This window comes from Osmia bicornis, chromosome 2 (genome assembly GCF_907164935.1).
Source record: "Osmia bicornis bicornis chromosome 2, iOsmBic2.1, whole genome shotgun sequence".
NCBI lineage: Eukaryota > Metazoa > Arthropoda > Insecta > Hymenoptera > Megachilidae > Osmia > Osmia bicornis.
The window spans coordinates 12,013,076-12,032,855 of NC_060217.1; the positions used below are offsets into that span (position 1 = coordinate 12,013,076).

Consider the following 19,780-nt stretch of genomic DNA (forward strand, 5'->3'; position numbering starts at 1 on the left):
ACAACCGTAATGGTTTCCTGATCGATTCATTCAATTTATCCAAGAGAATTTACTTTCGATTTCTCTCCCAACGACAATCAAGAGTACCCACGAGAGTACGTTCAACAGCTCCTCCGCGATTACAGTCGGGGTAACCGTGGATTGCTACGAGATCTCACAATCAGTAACGTCCGAGAGTCCGAAGACGATGAAACTCGGCAAATAACCAACTAATAGTATCTATCGATCAGATATCAAGTGTGACTTTTAAACTGAAATTCTTTTAAAATTCAACTCTGATCAACAATTTCATTCCTGAAGCTTTGTCAGCGAATATTGAAGAAAGGAAATAATTAATCAGGTAAGAGGAACCAAATTTGTCAAAATGATACCTATTTTTCATCGAAATTTTTTCTAATTAAACATCTTTACTTTTATTAAATTAATTAAACCGAGTCTCTAACATTTTTGTTCTTTTTTAAAATTAAAGTATAAGTGCACTAAATGAATGTTTTGGTACCAAATTTAATTATGCAATTAACCAAACGGTGAATCAATCAATAACCATAATAACAATCAATATTAGTTATTGATTTCATAAATTATTTGAGCGGATGTTTTCATCTCGATGAATGTGACCAGTGTTAAAAGTTTAATTAGGTTTATTTAAGTGTTAATTGCTCGAAGAAGTATTCTTCATTTTTCAGAATTGTTCAAGATTTTCCATTAGGTTTGAAATATGTTAACCATCATACGTCATCGCTATGACTTTCCTGTTAATATAACTTTATGTTAATATAAAATCGTACATTTCCGTTATGAAGCTTAAATAAATCAAATTAGATTCATCAAATATTAACTTTGTTTGTTACACATTTTTTCTATAGAATATCCAGGCATCATCATCCCTCGGTTTTGGAAAAATTTAAATCTTTATTTCATATTAATATTTCATTTTTATTCATATAAGAAGTTTGTAAATTTTCCTAAATGAATTTTTCCAAAATTACGGGTGATGGATAAAATTGAGATTTTATATAAAATGTATAATAAACAATGGTAAATTGAATTTTAAAATTTTTGGTATCAATGTGTTTACGGAAACAGAAAATGCTATTGTCGCTCATACGCTTTCCCTTTTTTCTGCTTAATATAACGATTTACTTTCGTAAACCAACAAGCGTGGATCATTTATTTCAACTGATTATACTGACGTTCATTAACCGAGTAGTATTTCTTACACTTTCCCTAACTTTATTCCATTAAATTTCGAATGGAATTAAATTTCATTCCATTAAAACGAATGGCTAGTATTCCATATCCTTAATTGATTTCTATTGCAATTTAGTCATTAAAAAACGACACATATTGATGAGAGAAGCTATCTATAATTTCAAGTATACGGACTGCACAAACAGTTTCAAAGATATAAAATATATGGATACAATAATGAAAGATGCATATCACTATATATTATGTAAGCTGGCCTTGAATATATCGATCCTGAATTAATTATGTTAAAACGCCAAACAGCATACACGTGAGAAAATAAATTATACATTTTTTTTTAAAGTAATTATAATTGTATTGTTTGTTCTGAATTAAATTAGAACTTGTAATGGAATTGAAATTAGTACCACAATGAGATAGTAATTAAAATTCAAACCACCATTAATACCCTCTTATTACTGTAATAATATAGCCAGGAAAAGTTATCAGTAATTGAAGATTTTAGATTTGATCATTTGAGAAATGAAATGTGAACCTACATTTTTAAAATATCTTCGATGCACGTACCAGCAATAGACCTCCAACGATGCCGAATAACGACATTACATACCGATTTCACGAATCGTGATAGGAAGTTTAATGAACATATTAACTTCCTCGGTGACCTCTAGTAATTGGCACCATGAATTTGTTGAAATTTTGGATTTATTTAACACGATAAAACACGATTCGATGTAGTACCATGTATAAAGAATCTACTGTATTTCAAGGCACGATCGAACTAGAAACGCGCAAGTTTTTTAACCTTTAGACTGCCGGGAAATCTAAATACAAACGTTCTGAAGCAGCCCATTCGAATATTCATAAACATTCATAGAACAAAAGAAATAAAAAAAATAAAAAAAATTGAGCCACATCGTCTCTCAACATGCCCGCCGTTGGGGCTGGGTAATGCTGAAGGAGAGTCATATTCATCATTCACCATCGTTTTCCGCAACCCCAAAACCCTATATAAACAGATTTTTAGGCAAAATAGAGAATTTTTCATTTTTCCTACCCGTTAGATGCCGGAAAGTCTAAATATAATCTCTACCTGTGATCCGAACTTCACATGTGTTATATAAGATACAGACACAAAATTTTAAAACTTACTAATAAGTGGAATAAAGCTCTTAAAATCCCGGCAATCTAAAGGTTAATAACTGGAAGTGGGTTAATAACTAATAATCACGAAGATCTAACAGCAACATTTGCGCGCACGAAACATAAAATTGTTAACGTTACGTTTGCTGCGTTGTTACGCTTTCTTAACAAACGAGTATTCATGGATCACTTACACCTGTTTACCTTTACCATGATATCAATTGCATGGGTATTTGTAAACCGCGAAGTTACAGCTATAAATGTTTCTAATAAATATTCTTGAACGAAGTCAATGAGCGTTAAAATATTAAAAATTGAATAAGCTATAAGTAGATAATTTTCAAAACGATAGATCAAGAAATGAATTAAATAAATTCTATAGTTTCATTTCAACTTCAAATAAAAAGTATTCATTGGTTCGTTTAAGATTACCGAACCATTATTATCTATATTTTGTTTAATCTCCAAATTTCTTTTTAAATAGGAAAAATGAATGAATTTGTGGCGAAATTTTGTATCATGAATTTTCATTTGATGCATTTCATTATTCGTCCGTTCTACGTTCTTATTTACCGCAACAAACCACGAGACATACCTTCAATTAAGAATCCTCTGCTAAAATTGAGCGCAACCGTGTTAGCCAGGAAGATCAGAAACCGTGAGGTAAGTTTTCATTTTCCGTCAGTACCCCACGCATAAGACGTGCACTTTTTATCCGGCTAACGTTAAGTAACAATATTGAATTCTCTGCCAACATTCCGCCAACCAGGCTCTGCACTCTCTCTCCCGATATTCGAAATATTCCACGATTTTCTCGTGAAAGTTGCGTTTCGTCCACCAATATTGTTGCTGTAAAATGACATCAATTAACTTCGAATAATAAAAATATTTCTTTAGAAAGAAAATTTCTACATAAATGTCTAATATCTCTACTGTGATCTAAAATCTAAAAAAGTTTCTTAAATATGTATACAACAAATTGTAATTCTACTATGTTAAACAATCAAAGAAAAATGTTGATGCTAATCTGTGTAGAGTAAGTCATGCATTAGTAATAAACAGTAGAATAATAACTTCACCTTTGATACTAATATATTATGCATTAGTAATATTATTTCGTAACTTGTAATTTGAACCGGGCACGAATTAAACGCAAAAGAGTCAAGAATAAACGCTAATCTAGAATAATGAATTCATTATTTTATTATATTGTTCGTAAACCTTTTTTCTCCTTTGATCGTCTGTTTTCCATCAAATCTTTCTCCCGCTCGAATCCAAATTTAAAACAATTCGTAATTCGTAACTCCCCAAAATTGGGAAAAGCTTTCTAGCCAGGCAGTAGTGGAAGCATATATCGAGCGTATTAAGGAAGTGGATCCTTTCATAAATGCAGTAATAGAGGAGCGATTCGAAGCGGCTCTAAACGAGGCGAAAACGTGCGATGAAAAGTTGAAGAATGAAGAAGTAATCGCCTTGGATCTGGAAAAGGAGAAACCGCTTTACGGAGTTCCAGTTACGATGAAAGAATCTATGTCCGTTAAAGGTAACAAACATTCAGCGAAGGTATACTAGTTATTCCAGTCATTTTCTACCAAGAATTTCGGTGACCTATTTCTAGTGTAAGCTATAATAATTAATTTTGTAATATTTAAAAATATTTTCCTGTATCAGGAATGAGCATTACCGGTGGTTGTGTAAAAAGAAAAGGCTTTAAAGCTGAAGAAGATGGAGATGCAGTGAAATTGATAAAGAACGCTGGAGCTATTGTGTTGGTGGTTAGTAACACTTCGGAATTATGTACAGCAGTCAACAGCTACAACCATCTTTTCGGACAAACGAAAAATCCATATAATAGGACGAGGACTTCGGGAGGGTCATCGGGTGGTGAGGTAACAAACCCAAGTTATCGTAATCTGAAAATTATTTACAATGAAACTTCTGAATAAAAAAACATCAAGTGTTATAAAAAATACATTTTTAGGGTGCACTGATTGCCTCGGGAGCATCTGTTCTTGGTTTCGGCTCAGATATAGTTGGTTCCATAAGAATACCAGCTCTCTGCAATGGTATCTTTGGTCATAAACCTACTCCAGGTACTGGAAACACTCCTAAATTTGTACAATTTAATTCAATCAAATAGTGAAATTGAAAATTTTGTTTCTTTCCAGGCATTATCCCTATTAAAGGACACTATCCCATAATGGACGATGAGAATTTCAACAATTTCTTAGTACTTGGACCGCTAGCAAGATACGCGGAGGATCTCCAATTGGTTATGAAGGTTTTCACGTCCAGACTCGAGAAACCTTTATGCTTTGATAAACCACTCGATCTGAAAAATCTTCGAATTTTTTACGTCGACAATTTCGACAGCTTCTGTAATATGAGATCAGCTACGTCAGATATCAAAGAAACTATCCATAAAGCTCTAAGTTTTTTCGCTAAAAATGGAGCCTACGTGGAACACGTAATAATTTTAACAGAATTAATTATTTACATTCGAATTCGTTTTAATTTCATTGAAAACCAACTGTATTTCAGTTATCGCAAGAATGGATAGCCGATACACTCTACATGCAACTATCTGTATTCGGTGAACTAGATATACCTGAACTGCTTGTAGATCCTAAAAATCCAGAGGTAGTATTTACTCTCTACATTGTTAATTTAAACGTCCTTTACAATAATTTTTATCTAATGTATAATTTTCTTCGCAGGGAAAAAGGAGACCATTCCTTGAATTTGCAAAATCCCTAGTTCATTTGTCAGATTACACCTCAACGCTCGCTTTTGTACGAATAATCATTAAACTTCATGGAGGCATTACACGTTCTGGGATAGAAAGCTATAAAAATATAAGAACTGAACTTCGTCATAAAGTTAATGTATGCTGCATAATTCACCTAACAAATACCTCTTTTTATTCATCTTTTAATAGAACTCCTATAATGTAGTAATATTCCTTACAGAATATGCTCAAAGACGATGCTGTGTTCATATATCCCACCTTTCCATTCGCTGCAACTTATCCAGAACTAGTATTCTTCAACTTCGATTGTAGTGTTTACAGTTCACTTGCAAATCTACTGCATTTACCATCAACACACATACCAATGGGTTTGAATAACGACGGATTGCCAATTGGATTTCAGGTAATTATTACATAGTTTAATTACATTTTCATTTCTCTACATTGATATGTTAAAATATGTTGATTAAACAGATTATAGGTTCTCATCTATTCAATTATAAAATGGATGTTCAAATAATAACATATTTACCATGTCTCTTATACTTATACGATACAATTTTTTTATTTGTGTGATTCATTCCTGATTAATTGTGTTCTAGGTGACAGCCGCATCGTATCAAGATCATCTTAGTATAGGAGTTGCTAAAGAGTTAGAGAAAGCCTTCGGTGGCTGGATACCTCCTAGCTAGAACATTACTTCATCAATACTGATTTATTGTTTTTTTTTTCTTTTTTTTTTTTTTTTTTTTTTTTTAAAAAAGAAACAGTTACATTCTGTTATACCTTACACAAAAATTTGATTTTGATAATATTATGAATGTACTTTGTTACGAAGCAAGTCTTCTTAGAAGAACTTGCAAAGTAGTGTTTAAGAAAAGTGGGCAGAGAACATATGAATGGTACACGTTATTTATTCATTGAGGTTTCTGTTTTTATATCCACATAAGGCATACCTATGATTCATGTTAAATGTGCAATAACATAACTTATAAATAGTAAAAATTATCTTTACTGTATACAACAGAAGATAGATTTTCAAGTAATGTTTCATAGTTAAAGGAACCATGATGCTTTTTTCATTGTAAGACATAAAGAAGATTTATATGTACCGCAAGGTGAATTAATAACAAGGAGACAAAATAAATCAAATTTTAATGAGATCTCTTTCACGAATATTCATTTCTTACTCCATGCATCACGTTTCTTATCACGTTTTCAGTTAAAAAATCTTCTATGTGATTTTCTACTAGTCTTCAATACTGAATATATGTATATTTATCATTAAAAATCGCTGCCACGTGCATCGAAATCAAACAGTATCTCGTAAAAATATACGTGTCTATACTGATGTACAGTACACACCATTTCGTTCGTAGATTGACGAATCCATTCTTGTTCCGTTTTGCGATCTGCCTTTTTAACAAATTATAAGGCACTCTGTTGTTGATTTACATTCAATATGCATCCATATAAAAATTCATGATGTTTACATTAGAATTATTCTCGTACGTTCGACGGATTTTGAAAGGGGCATCTCATTTCTTACGATCGCACGAAGGAATATATGGTTTACCACCGTGTTTTTCCCATTCACGATTGAATTCGTGCTCCAAAATCTCAGCTCCGCGTTTCCTGGTTAAACCCGTCTCGTCTAAGCTCAATTCGCACATTTGCATATCGTCGATTCCTTTCAAAAAAATTAATGCATCTTTCATAATTCTGATCTTATCCGCGCACGCACACGCGCATACGCATGCGCACAGATTCATACATTCGCAGTTTGTTACACTGCAGCAAGAATTATTCTTTAAAATTAAAAATATTTACCTGCTACTAACAGAATTGGTGCCTTATCAGGATGAAGTTCCATTTGTCTAGCAACATACTGACCATCAAAATGAGCATACCACCATCCTCGTTTAGCAGTTATGTGCGAATTTTCATACTGGCCGGGTGCAGGTGGCCGCACAAATGGAATTCGAAAATATCGTTGAGAAGACTCATTTATCGTTTGTTTCATTTGAGATCTTGGTGTTTTAGCAGCTGAACAGAAGATCGTGTGTATATTAATATAAAAGAAATGTTTCATTCGTAATTTGTGCATCTAACCTTACCAGCTTCCATGATAGATTTTGGAGCTCTTTCATTCTCGTCCATGGTTATTCGTCTGCGGTTTCGTGCTTTCCACGCGTGATATACTTTTAATCTTCGATGGAACTCATGACGGCAAGCCTATCGAAAATATTATACACAACTGTTTATATCTGTCACTTTGCTTATTGTTTACAAACACAGGACAAAGTTAACGCAGTGATTACAGATACAAAGAGACTGAACATGCCTTATTCTCGAGGGGTTATTTAAGGGGTTCTAGATAACCCCAGATGAGGTTAGATCTGCGTGTATAGAGCACAGTCGGTATGATAATCCTGCCTGTTTTACCACACCTCGCACTGACGTTTAGAAAAACACAATTTTGACTCCTTTTGATTCTAAATTTTTTTTTTTTTAAGAAATTAATCAAAAGCAGTAAAAGACTGGTTATAAATTTAATGTATACGTATGTTGTTAATCGAGAAATCGCGACTTGCGGAATCGCAATGTTGTTGCTAAATGAGAAATCGTAGTCGTATAGTCGTTGATATCGAGCCAACCTGCTTTTACCGTCAACGTGCACTGGACTGTTGCAATCTTGTTGGATCTGTATATGAAAGTTTACTTTCCCAAGCGAGAGTGGCGCCCAAGTGCCGGGGAAGGGGAGCTTTTAAATAATGACCTCAATAGAACTGTATAAAATATTGAAACTTCAATTTTTCCTTGCTTTCAGTCTTTACTCTCACTTGGAAGAAATACCTCTAATTAGAATAGCTAAATAAAAGAAATTAACTTACCTCTAATAATTCAATATCACAAGATGTATTTATAGCATCTCGCAATTCCGAATATTTCCACTTGGATAAGTCATATTTTTTATTAGACATAGCTGCTTGATTGTTCCGCACCTGCTCCGATCTATTGTTTAAAAAAAAAAAAACAAAGATTACTTTAAATGAACATTGTAAAGTACTGCACACTTGAGATAATTATTTATAACATGTCTGACATAAAAGGAAAATTTAAATGGTTTTTTTAGTGAAGCATACTGTTTTCTAAGCTTGTAAACATATAAAATATTTGATAAATATTGATATATGCATTTCTCTCCTAATCAAACCATGCATAATACGGTGCCATGCAATGATACTTTTAAGATAACACCAACACCTATACAGTAAAGACCAAAGATTTTTAATGTTAAAAGTAAAATATGTTAACGAGTTAATCACAAAAATCAACCGTGTTACGGTATTGTTAGTCATAGATACAGTAAACCTCAACAAATTTCACAATACCTTGCTAGCCTGTTGTTGTTCGATGGTACTCGTACATCGGAACCGCTATATGTACAATTTCAAGAAAATAATATCTTATTGAATGCTCGTAAATTTCTTCGATTGGCAAGATTAATTTCGTTAAATTTTTGCTGTTGCTTTTTTGTTCGAGAAAGAAAACTGCTTTATTATCTAGCGTAGCTTGTTCTACTTTCCTCCAATTAGTATAATAATAATATATGAAACTCCAACTATTTAACTTTCTATGAAATGGAAGCACGATACGATACCTTCGTACAGGAAGCGGTGAATCTTCGACTTGTCCGTTTGATTCTTGAGCTAATCTGACTGCCAATTCATGATCTCTTCTCTCCTGCTCCAATAATTCACGATATCTATTTTCCTCCATCGCCTCTCTCTCTAACTGTGCCTTGGAAACAGATCAGAGATTAAAATGAATTATTCTGAATTATTTGGGGAACACTTTTTATGTAAAAATCGAATACACACTTGCAAAGCTGCAGCGGTTTTTTTATCTTCCTCTTCCTGTCTTCTCTTTTGTTCTTCTTCTGCTTTTCTTCTCGTCTCAATTTCGTGTTTCTTTTTCCTGTTCTCTTCCTCTTCCCTCTTCTGTCGTTCTTCTTCATCTTTTCTTTGTTTCTCAAGTTCCAATTCTTGTTGAATCTTTCTTAATTTTGCCTGCTCTTCGGCAATCTTCTGTTGCCTGACCATATCTTGAAGCGACGCCATTTCTTTATTCACTTGATTAACCAAATTCGTATAAAGATTATCGATTTCCGTCTCTTTTATTTTCATATTGTTCTTGATCTTGTCAATCGATGCATCCAAATTATTTTGCAATTTCTTGATGTCGCTCATATGTTTTTCACGATTCTTCAATTGTTTCGACGTTTCTTCCATTCCAACCAGTTGCGTCTTCAGATTCTTAATCTCCATGATCCCCTTTATACGTGGCCGATGCTGTTTCTTGGCTATATACATTCTCGCTGTCTTCTGTAAGATGATCAAATGTTGCCTTCTATAAATGATCTTGTTCTTCAGTTTAATCACGGACAACGCGCAGAACTGCATCTTGTTCCATCGTGATCTAAGAAGCCATTTCTTCACGTTGGCTACCAATTTCTTCAAGTTCTCAGGATCAGACTTCATGATCTTGTCGAATTCAGCGAACTTCCCTGGTTTGAAGAAGACTCGAGTGATACCGAATTTGAAATCCTTTTTATTTAGTTTCAAACTGTGAAGTAACGCTTCACAGAAAAACCTGGGCTCCAATTTCGCCAGTTCCGGAGGAAGATACGATTTATACATGTTGTATAATTCCTGGAACGGAACTCTGCTCGGATAACCGTGTTCCATGAGTTCCAAAACAGAGGTCATACCGGAACAGCGAAGCTGTCCCAAAATACTGTTTCCGTCGAACTGATGATCCACCATGTCGTTGTTTGGTTTAATACAACGAATGAAATTCGTTCCCTGTGAAAAAAAAAAAAAAAAAAAAATTGTAGAAAAGAAAATTTGAAGAAAAGAATTACTTACATTGCTTTTTAATTTATTCATCAATTCTCCAAGCTGCGTTTTAAATTTGCTGCCGACACTGATGAAAGTTAGTTTCCCTTTCTGGCAAGAATTATTGGCAAACTGCGTTCTAAGGAACTGGTTATTACTTTCTTGAATTAATGCTTCTAGAGACGCGTGCAACGCATCGTTATTTTTCTCGATAAATTGATTCTGAAAATTATTCGAGAGAGTTTTTCAAATGCTCGTAAGAAAACATCCCAAGTATAGAAAACGTTTAATCTACGATAACATACTGTTTGATAACAAACACCACCGGCATAGTGACGAATTACAAATCCTTCGTCATCGCGCAATTCTCTGTGAGCTTTCAAACGAGAAGTTCGCGGTAAAGTTATTCTGAAATGACCGTTCCAAACACGATGAACCTCGCTAGTGAAATGCGCAAAACTATGAGTTGGCAATTTCGATTCCTCGTCTAACAGGCTGAATATTCCCATGTTTTTCGACTCAATTAAGTCTAGAAACATAAATTGAATGTTAAATTTTATTTAAAAATGTTTGTATATTAGCGAAATTATACTTACCGATGCAATCTTGATTGTCAACGTAAGATATCTTCGGTACATTAAGGGATTCTCTGGCATAGAGGTCTTGCTCGTACTTCAAGATTCTTTCATTGAAAAATTGTTGCAATTTTTCATTGCAGTAATTTATACAAAATTGTTCAAAGCTATTCACCTTGAAATACTCTATAAAATAGGAACGATCGTATCAGTTAAACGCCTATTAATTAGAGAACTTGAATAATTTGTTACACACCAAATCCTGCGATATCTAAGACACCGATATAGTAACTAGAAGCCTTAAAAGGTATACTTTTGTTGATACGGGCTACGATGTGGTCAAATAATTTACTATAAATAGCTTTAGCCAGAGCATCTCTAGCATTATTAGCTTCATAAACTTTCAATGGTACCCTTCGAAATGAAACGTATCAATAATTACCATTTATTCTCTGTTCTATACAATCGTTTAGAGATACTTACATAATAACAGTTCCTTTGATACCACCTCGACTAGTCTGCATCACTTTCGAAACTAAAGCTTGTCTAAGTTCCTCAGGATCTACAGCCAACAACTTTGCCGACATTAACACTGCCTTCTCTGAATCCGCACATATCCTGGAACCACCCTTCGTGTCCTCGGGATTGTCTTCGAACATAATATTTCCAAGGTGAAGTACCGCAGCCACCATGGTGTAAATTTCCATTCTTTCTCCTTCGGTCAAACCGAGTCGGGTCAAGGCCTTTGTAAAAATATTTAAACAAAACACCAAACATAGGTCACACATGCATAAAAAATAACTCTTGTACAAAAAGAGATGAAAAAAGAGCTAAACAAATATCTGAGATGAAATAAATTAAATTTAAGTTGAAAAAACATTTGCAGTAAAATGAAACGTGCGTTTGATGATAGTTAAGGAACTATCGGTATTACCGTTGCCTTTTCCTGTGTTGAAAAAATTATCCAATCAGCCAAAAAAGAGAAAAATGTAAAATAAGTATAAGTATTGAAAAATCGTCGTAAAACATTTTTTTTTTTTTCATTTAACAAAAACGATACAAGTTAAAAAACAACAAATATAGTTGTTTTATGTTCAAAATATTGACCTGATCAATGGCACTGAATCCTTGAACATCATCCAGAATAGGATCGTGTAAACTGCCTTTCGTAACTTGATCGCGACTCTTTTGAACATCGTTCAACTTCTTCTCCGACTCTTCGTTGCAAAAGTACTGTGTGCAACCGTTCTTCAAGTAATGAAAGTCATCCGGCTTTGTGATTCCAAGTTTCGCGCGAAGTTCTGGAGGCGCACCGGCGCACATCATGTAAAACACATGATAGTTTCTCTCGTCAGGACTTTGAAGGCATACTCTTGATTTTTCCAAAAGATAATGAGAGATATAACCGCCGACTACTTGGCATTTCGAGTCGAAATGCACCTCCATAAATTTACCAAACCGTGAGCTATTATTGTTCCGTTTGGTTTTCGCGTTTCCAAAGGCTTCCAATACTGGATTAGCTAAACAGGATCGATTAATTATGTTAAAAGGTACATAGAAAATAAGACGTAATAAATATTCCTAATATCAAAATGTACCATCTAAAATTTTTTGTTCAATTGGTCCAGCTGTTGATCCCCATAAATCACAAAGATACCGAAGAAGATACTTCGTTGATTCAGTTTTCCCTGCTCCAGATTCACCGGAGACGATGATGCTCTGCGATTGTTTCAATACTTTCATATCCCTGAATGCTTTGTCGGCTGGGGAATAACAATGAAGCAATTATTTCAATATCAAACTAGCATAGCCTTCGTAAACAAGGATATACCAATAGCGAAAACATGCGGAGGTGTCTCTCCCAATGATTTTCCTTGATAAGCCTTGATGGTTTGAGGCGAGTACAGATCTCTAACTTCGCAGTAGGGATTGACAGCAATTAAAATATTCGCAACGTAAGTCTGGAATAGCAGAAATTGCAGAAATATATTATCAAAGATTGAATAATCTCCTGAACCCTATCCGAATAGAATTACTCACGTATATTCTATCCTTGAAATAACGAGTCCGTATGTTATTCAAAAGCGTGGCCTCGTTCAGGTACATCAGAGCACCTGAGAAGATGAAAAACGGAGCAAAATGGTGAAAGTAGATTTTTAAAAAAGAGAAAAAGAAACAGCGAATTTGAAGAAGTTGAATTTACAATTGTCTTCGACATCTTTAGTGTATTCTCCAGCAGGATAAACTTCTTCCAACGGACAGGTGCGCTGTGGATATTTCGGATCCAGTGGCACGATCAACGCATCCCCATCGACCATGTCCGTGAACTTGCCGATTATGAAACCCTCTTGAGGGTCTCGCACCCACACCTGCTGGTTCTCCATGCCGGCCTGCAGTTTAAAACGAAAACAAGAACCTTCGGAATTCATTCTGACACGCGTTCATGAATTATCATTGAAATATCCGAACTATAATTAAATATGTATTACAGTGGTACCTTAAAATAAAGTAATGTAAAAAAAGACATTAATTTAAACACTGTTTATGTTATGAACAGCATGATTTCCTAGAAGTTTATAAAAAATATTCACTAGTTTATTTAACATAATTAATTTGTAAAATATAAATGTAACCAAATGATAGATTCTAAATTAACAAACCAAATGGAATAAATTTTATTGCCTCCTGTTTCATCGGTTAATTAATAATACATCAACTCCGAATATAATTGATTATTAATTTAATTTTTCCTCTGAGATAATTATTTAAAAATAACGGAAAATTCACAGAGAAAAGGTATCACTGTACTACATTACAAGTTTCCATTAAACCGAACAATTCGACAAACGAATTATTACAAGCGAATTCATTTCTCGCCACTTTCTCTTGAACTAGAGGATCGTTTCCGGTGAAAGGAACAGTTTTTACCCGTTTCCGGCGCGACTGAAGGATTACAAATGCAGAAGGAAATTCTTTAACACGCGTGCGCCAACGCAAGGGGAGCCGTTAACTTTCAAGAAAAGACAAAGTATCTTATTATTTTATCTTTGACGAAACGAACGATTAAAAGGAAAAAAGCGAGTGAGAAATGGTTAATTAAATCACCGTCGCTGCCGTCTGAGAAAAGATTAGGCGAAGGAATCGGATTCCACCCGTGTTATTGATGGAAGAAGCATCAAAAGTGTCGCCGTTCGATGAGGATTTTAAACGACCCTCGGCGAAATGAACGAAGGCCTCGTACCAAGAACCAGGCGGAATTCTACAATTCTTAATGCAAAAACTTTGTATCGCTATGAAATAACAAGTTTCGAGTCACGAATTCTGTTTCATAACATGACACACAAACACACCCATATACTTACACAGTGTACACGATATTCGAGAGTGACAAGGTAACTAACCTGCGCAACCATATGTCAAATAATCGGAACATTCGAGTTAAGTTTAATTGTACTAGTCGTTACCTTTGATCACTGACGAATGTGTTTGGCATGTCACACGCATCGAAATTTCTGGATTTTTATCAGTCTACCGTGTGGCAATATCGTGATCAAGATAAGAGAGCGATACGTACAACTCCGAGGATCATGATTCATCGAAACGATTCGCATAATTAATGTACATTTCAGACGGCTGTTGTTGAATGAAATAAAATTTCATATTCTCGTGGGAAAGTTCTCCCTACTATAGATACTACGAATTCGTTTCTACTTGATTGCGTTGCAACTTGAGATACTCGTTTAAAACGTAAAATAGTAAGTAGAAAAATTGGACTTTGACAAACATCGAGCTCATCGTTTAAAAAAAAATGTAACGTCCTCGAGCATGTCGCTTTGCATATCGTTAAATATGACAGTCATTGGACGTGTAAAGGTCGTCACGTGCCGGTGCACCGTTGTTACACGAACAGCTAGCGACCGTGACAAAATTTTGAAAACGCTACTGCGAACCAATATGGCGGTGCGCTTTGAAGCGGTACGCTGCACCGCCGCCAGGATGACACGGTTGCCCTCGGTAAATTATGGGGAAACGATCACCGACGACGTCTTTTCAAAGAAATTAAAAGCGTAACACGAACGCGTGTGTTGCCACACTGCAAATGTAATTCCATAGATAGAATTACTTACAACAACGAGCGTAGAACGAAAGGTGGAAAAACGACTTCGAGTCAATGACTAGATAAGAATTTCCAGCAAACATTATTCTATCCTTCGCATTGCTGATCTAGAAAGCACGAGAAAGGAATGGTTTCGGCTGTCGCATTCCCAGCATCCCGTTAGAAGTATCGTAACGGTAAAAGCAACCGGTAGAATCCTTGCATCGATCCTTGAAACGTGAACCAAGACTGCATCACGCTAATATACAGATCCCTATACGTATTACTCGTTTAAAATCATTTATTAACTTACCGATGATAAATACTGTAAATTTATTATCATTTACCGGTGAATGGAGATAGTAAATTGCTGTTATATTAATACAGCAATACTGTACTTCATTGCATATTACATAGCTTTGAGTGGGATCCCGTTAACGCGAAAGAGATACACAAAATAATTCCTGAAAATTTCTCTATTCGTTTATCCTACTCCACGCGGAAGAATAACGATACTAAATTATCACGTGGTCGTTTTATCTGGTTCGAAAGGTAGCGCTGCAATGGAACGAAACGAATGAATCAGGGGAAAGGAAGCAGGAAATAGCAGGTGGAGCTGACGGTCAGGAACAGGGAGACGCGCTTCACTGGGCACGTGTTTTTCGACAAAATTTAAACATTCGGTTACAAGATTCTGTTTAAGGGCAGTTGAACAACACCTGTTCTCTGAACAATCCACGATAGAAAGTTCGCGGCGTGAACATTTTTTTCCCCGACTCGTTGGACGTGACGGTAGAATACGAGACTAGGTAAATGCACCTGAATCATTGTTTTTCCTCGCGTATCGACTGACCTGAACTGTGGCTACGAGTCTAGACACAGTCCGTGGCGCTTGTTCGATTTCGTCACTGCGAGAAAGTAAGAGCCACCTATCTGTTGTCACGGTCAACGAACTCGGGACAGCTACTTCACCTTCGACGAATATACTCATTACGCATTACGTTCACGCGTTATGTAGCCAATGTGTAATTAGATGTTACGTCTATTGTCGGATCAATTCCATAATCTTTATACGAACATCGTTGTACGCTACTGGAATCGAACACGAGTAACGCGAATGCACGTGACACGAAGAAATTATTACAGCAATTATTATCATTAGGTTATACGTACTAAGTAATCAGGTGTAGGTTCGAGCGAGAAAATAATGAAACAAGATGAAAATATACAGAGGTAAGAGGCTCGACAACGGATTTACAATGGAGATTACATTAGAATGGAGCGTTGGCACCTCAGACCATAAAGTGCGGCCAACGACCCGTCTCTCTTGAACAAAAGGACAGGATCGGAGGAAAGAAAAATCATGAATACTTGAAATACACTGACGTTTCTAAACATTCGACCCTCTTACCATTTCCTATTCAACGTATGTTTCTCGATAACTCTCCGATTCGTTTCTTTATCGCTCTCCTTTATATCAATCTATACGGACGAAAGAAACGATAAGGCGCATCTAATAAACAGTAAGTTGAGCGCATTATCTCATCGTAGATTATGGAGGAGCAAAATAACGTGCACACGAGTTGTTCGTTAATGCGCTCACGTACGGTAGTATCATTATTTCGCAGTTTAATATTAATTGGAACAACCTTCGTGCGATCATCGTCATCAACCGCTTTCAACGTTTAGATTGAATCGTGGGATGTGATTTCGTGCGTACGGTGACATACTGCGCTATTTAATATCTCTCCTGTCTATCGTTCGACTACCTCAACGGAAAGCACAATCGTTTATTTCGACAAAATGAAGAATTTTTTGTCAGGTCATTTCTACACAATTTCGCAGATAAAATTCGCATGGTAAAGTCCTTGTAGCGCCTTGCTATTCGCATTGTCGAGATAATTACAACGATAACTGAGACGAGCGTGGTTACATAATCGCGGAAAAAGAATCGTTTCCATATACGCGATAGTCGATATTGGGAGACGAGAATCGAATCGCCAATGACTCATGCGAACGCGATCGCGCGACCAAGGATCCCGGTGAATCGTGTCACGATTAAGGACACACCAATGTTTATCACGGTAATTAATTCATCAGCTGACCGAAACCGGCTTCATTAACATTTTTCACGGATATGAACCATCCGATCGGATATCAATTCGATATAATCCTCTTTACGTTTAATTAAATAACCCAATCGTCGAGATAAATGCGTAACGTCAAAGCGTAGGCTTCGGACAAAATGGCGGTTTATATGTTTGAACTTTCCAAGTAACAGATGGACGGTTTTGTATGTAAATTATAATCGTAATAAATCAATCGAATTGATTCTGAACACTTGAAACGACACGATCAGGTAAGCAGCTGTACGCTAAATGTAATATATTGTTTTTCAACGAGTGTTACAAGCATCCTTGTGAGACGGTAAACGAACCCGAACGAGCTTTCATCATGCACGAGGAGACCGGGAATTTTCTTCTTCTTTTCCGTGACTATCAGATACACTTACGAAGTTGCGCACGATTCACACGCTAATTCGCGTCTGCTTTCGCGAACCAACGTTCCACTATTCTGATCCTCTTGTAACTAGATGAAAAATATCGAACGTTTTTATATCACGGTTCTAGACGCGTAATAACGCCGGTCTTCGACAGTAATAGTAACTTGTAAAGCGCGTTGCGCGGGTATACTATGCATCAGCTAAGGAAGTCGCGTTAATTGATTAGCCGTTGTCGGAAGAATTTAGTCATATACGATATCAGCACGATATCGTAATCAATGGCTCGTGATACCTGTGTATTTTTAACAAGTTAGCAAATCGTTGTTCTATAGCTAATTCGTGCTTATATGTACCTCAGTCGGTTGAAAAAACAAAGTTCTATGGCACTGTCCTCTTAACCTAATTACTATGGGAAGTAATTAACATACATTAATATGTGAAAACTGGTGGTAATATCAAGATTAACGGTTATTTCTGATCACGGGTAAGCGGTTGTAGAATGGTGATTTCATTGTGAGAAATTTGCAAAGGACATGTGTTTAAGGAGATCTCGATACATCACACTTGCGTCAGCAGATTACATTTGAAAATACCGTTGCTCGTCATTATTTTCACAGCAAAATCTTGCAATTTATCGTCATTACAATACAATTCTTATACCTTAATAAAATTAATAAATTCCAACAAGTAACGCTACCACGTAAAAAATGATTGAATAAAGTTCATTAGTAGGTCATATCGAGTGAACCGCAGCTGCGTATACTAATGTGTATAGTATAATAACAGGGATGAAAACAAGAATATTGAACTAATGTGTAAAACATATGTTACTGGAGTGGCTATTTCGTAATGATCCTCAATCCTGATTCACATGTTACTACGTGTAATCACAAACTCGTGCGTGTGAGTATCCTAAGAACGATATATCATTTGATGATCAACGATTTCAAAATCGATACGAACAGTGACGAGAAAAACGGTTAAGGTTTAACATGAATTTCTGCATCGACGAAACCGAAGACTAAAAGTTGATCTACCGGTTATTCAATCACTGCTTGGTTCACTTATTGAATGATACGAAATATCATCTTTCCAAATTGTATAATAACTTAATACCGGTATACATTCAAATATCATTCACATAAGGGAACAACTATCAAGTTGAAATCATAATAATATTGTGTCACTATGCTACTGATCATCGATTATTATTAACCAGAAATGAGATTTAAATAAAAAATTTATGACTGTTTTCAAAATACTCGCTTTGTATTGATTCTTGTAATAGTAGTGTAACGTTATTGATATAAGGAGTGATTAAAATATTACTAATATTGAAATTTCTTAATTCTATAAATATTCTGTATCAAGAAATAAATAAATAGAGTCTAAGAAATAAAAGAATAAACGTGTAAAGTAAGAAAATTACTTACGGAATCGAAGAACACAGAAACAGTCCGACCGGAATGACGTCTGACGTACAACTGACGCTTCGACGCTTCAGTTCCACCGAATCGGCTATTTTCGTATGTGTTCGGTCGTGCCACGCGGCAAACGGCAATCACCTGGCAAATCGCACGGCAGAAATTGAAGCATGATTATTATCGTAACAACAGGTGGTAACAAATTTCGAACAGAATTATTGTAAATGTTTCAATAAATTTGCTTACCTTATAACATTAATATAAATTTGAATCACTTTGTAAAAGAATTGTACGATTTTGAATTACTAAAAGTCCAACCTCTTCACAGTCACACGTTACACTTTACACACCCTTTTAAATGATTATCTTTACACGTTGACATAGCACTGCTATTTTGCTTAATCTTAGATCTTTTGATTAAACATTTTAAATGTATTTTTAGGCACAAGGATATGAAGATAACGATGCTAACGCAGAAATATTAATTATTCATATAACCTGCGTGTTAAGTGTTATAACGGGAAAAAATACAACGTGCATTTGTGAAAAAAATTATTGCACTGCAAGTTATGCATCAATGCACTAACGTAGTGACACCTGAGTTAATTTGTTTAAAGTCCCAAATAACAAATAAATATAGCATAGAATATCCACGATGCATTTTTGTACCACATAATGCTGGAAGTTGTAAAGTCCTTTCACCATTTGTACATCAGGTTCTATTGTACCGATAGGAATTCCATTTTTGTGTCACACCCTGCAATATCAACTACGACTACTATTTTATCACAGCGCTTCTAGTGGTAGAAATTGAAATTAAAAAATCTTATGAGGTATTTGTATGTACTGAGCACCATTTTGGTTACTAAGATTCCTGCTTGTTGCTAGATGGCACTGATAGTATTATTTAAAGCGCGTATTATGAAATTAAAAAATATAAGAAATTCAGATTTCAATAACAACAGTACAAAGAGCTGACGCAACGAAAAAATAGCCTATTTTAATGCTCGGACACTAAAAATGAATATGTAATGTGATAAAAATGTGCGATAATCTGTTTGTATATAAATTTTTAACAACAATTTCTTTTTGTATTTTCCAACACAGTCGGATACCCCAAAAATTAATATGCAACGCGGTCAGAAGGTGGTGAAAGCGATCATAGAAAATAAATGGTATG

General features: G+C 35.3%; 2 protein-coding genes across 7 annotated transcripts; one reads left to right on the forward strand and one right to left on the reverse strand.

The window, feature by feature from the left end:
• Positions 1-133: 133 nt before the first annotated feature.
• LOC114880394 (fatty-acid amide hydrolase 2-B-like) lies at positions 134-6,264 on the forward strand. 2 transcript variants are annotated; one of them, XM_029196354.2, is made up of 11 exons: positions 134-340; positions 1,328-1,519; positions 2,837-3,015; positions 3,676-3,895; positions 4,024-4,241; positions 4,334-4,445; positions 4,521-4,819; positions 4,894-4,992; positions 5,070-5,237; positions 5,322-5,504; positions 5,704-6,264. In XM_029196354.2, the coding sequence occupies exons 3-11, from the start codon at positions 2,842-2,844 to the stop codon at positions 5,791-5,793; spliced, it is 1,563 nt and encodes a 520-aa protein (XP_029052187.1). In that variant the 5' UTR covers positions 134-340; positions 1,328-1,519; positions 2,837-2,841; the 3' UTR covers positions 5,794-6,264. The 2 variants fall into 2 exon arrangements, with proteins under 2 accessions (XP_029052187.1, XP_029052186.1); XM_029196353.2 differs by lacking the exon at positions 1,328-1,519.
• Positions 5,998-18,690, reverse strand: LOC114880392 (myosin heavy chain 95F). 5 transcript variants are annotated; one of them, XM_029196351.2, is made up of 18 exons: positions 18,610-18,690; positions 12,781-12,967; positions 12,618-12,691; positions 12,409-12,538; positions 12,176-12,340; positions 11,685-12,097; positions 11,061-11,320; positions 10,834-10,991; positions 10,599-10,763; positions 10,308-10,531; positions 10,033-10,224; positions 8,986-9,969; positions 8,766-8,905; positions 8,497-8,541; positions 7,996-8,116; positions 7,219-7,336; positions 6,932-7,147; positions 5,998-6,791 (listed from the first exon to the last, which is right to left on the reverse strand). In XM_029196351.2, exons 2-18 carry the CDS (start codon positions 12,959-12,961, stop codon positions 6,640-6,642), a joined length of 3,738 nt encoding a protein of 1,245 aa, XP_029052184.1. In that variant the 5' UTR covers positions 12,962-12,967; positions 18,610-18,690; the 3' UTR covers positions 5,998-6,639. The 5 variants fall into 5 exon arrangements, with proteins under 5 accessions (XP_029052184.1, XP_029052185.1, XP_029052182.1 ...); XM_029196352.2 differs by lacking the exon at positions 18,610-18,690 and adding an exon at positions 17,186-17,376; XM_029196349.2 differs by lacking the exon at positions 18,610-18,690 and adding an exon at positions 13,940-14,005 and having other exon boundaries at positions 8,766-8,899.
• Between the last annotated feature and the right edge of the window lie 1,090 nt (positions 18,691-19,780).

Excerpts from the sequence above, each read along its gene's own strand:
- LOC114880394 (XM_029196354.2), top strand. The coding sequence starts at position 2,842 with ATGAATGAATTTGTGGCGAAATTTTGTATCATGAATTTTCATTTGATG. Across the intron at positions 4,820-4,893 it reads ATGGAGCCTACGTGGAACAC|TTATCGCAAGAATGGATAGC; the intron begins GTAATAATTTTA and ends ACTGTATTTCAG. Across the intron at positions 4,993-5,069 it reads TAGATCCTAAAAATCCAGAG|GGAAAAAGGAGACCATTCCT; the intron begins GTAGTATTTACT and ends TTTTCTTCGCAG.
- LOC114880392 (XM_029196348.2), bottom strand. The coding sequence starts at position 13,990 with ATGGTTGCGCAGGTTAGTTACCTTGTCACTCTCGAATATCGTGTACAC. Across the intron at positions 12,968-13,939 it reads TCGAATATCGTGTACACTGT|GCCGGCATGGAGAACCAGCA; the intron begins GTAAGTATATGG and ends TTTAAACTGCAG. Across the intron at positions 10,764-10,833 it reads CTTAGATATCGCAGGATTTG|AGTATTTCAAGGTGAATAGC; the intron begins GTGTGTAACAAA and ends CCTATTTTATAG.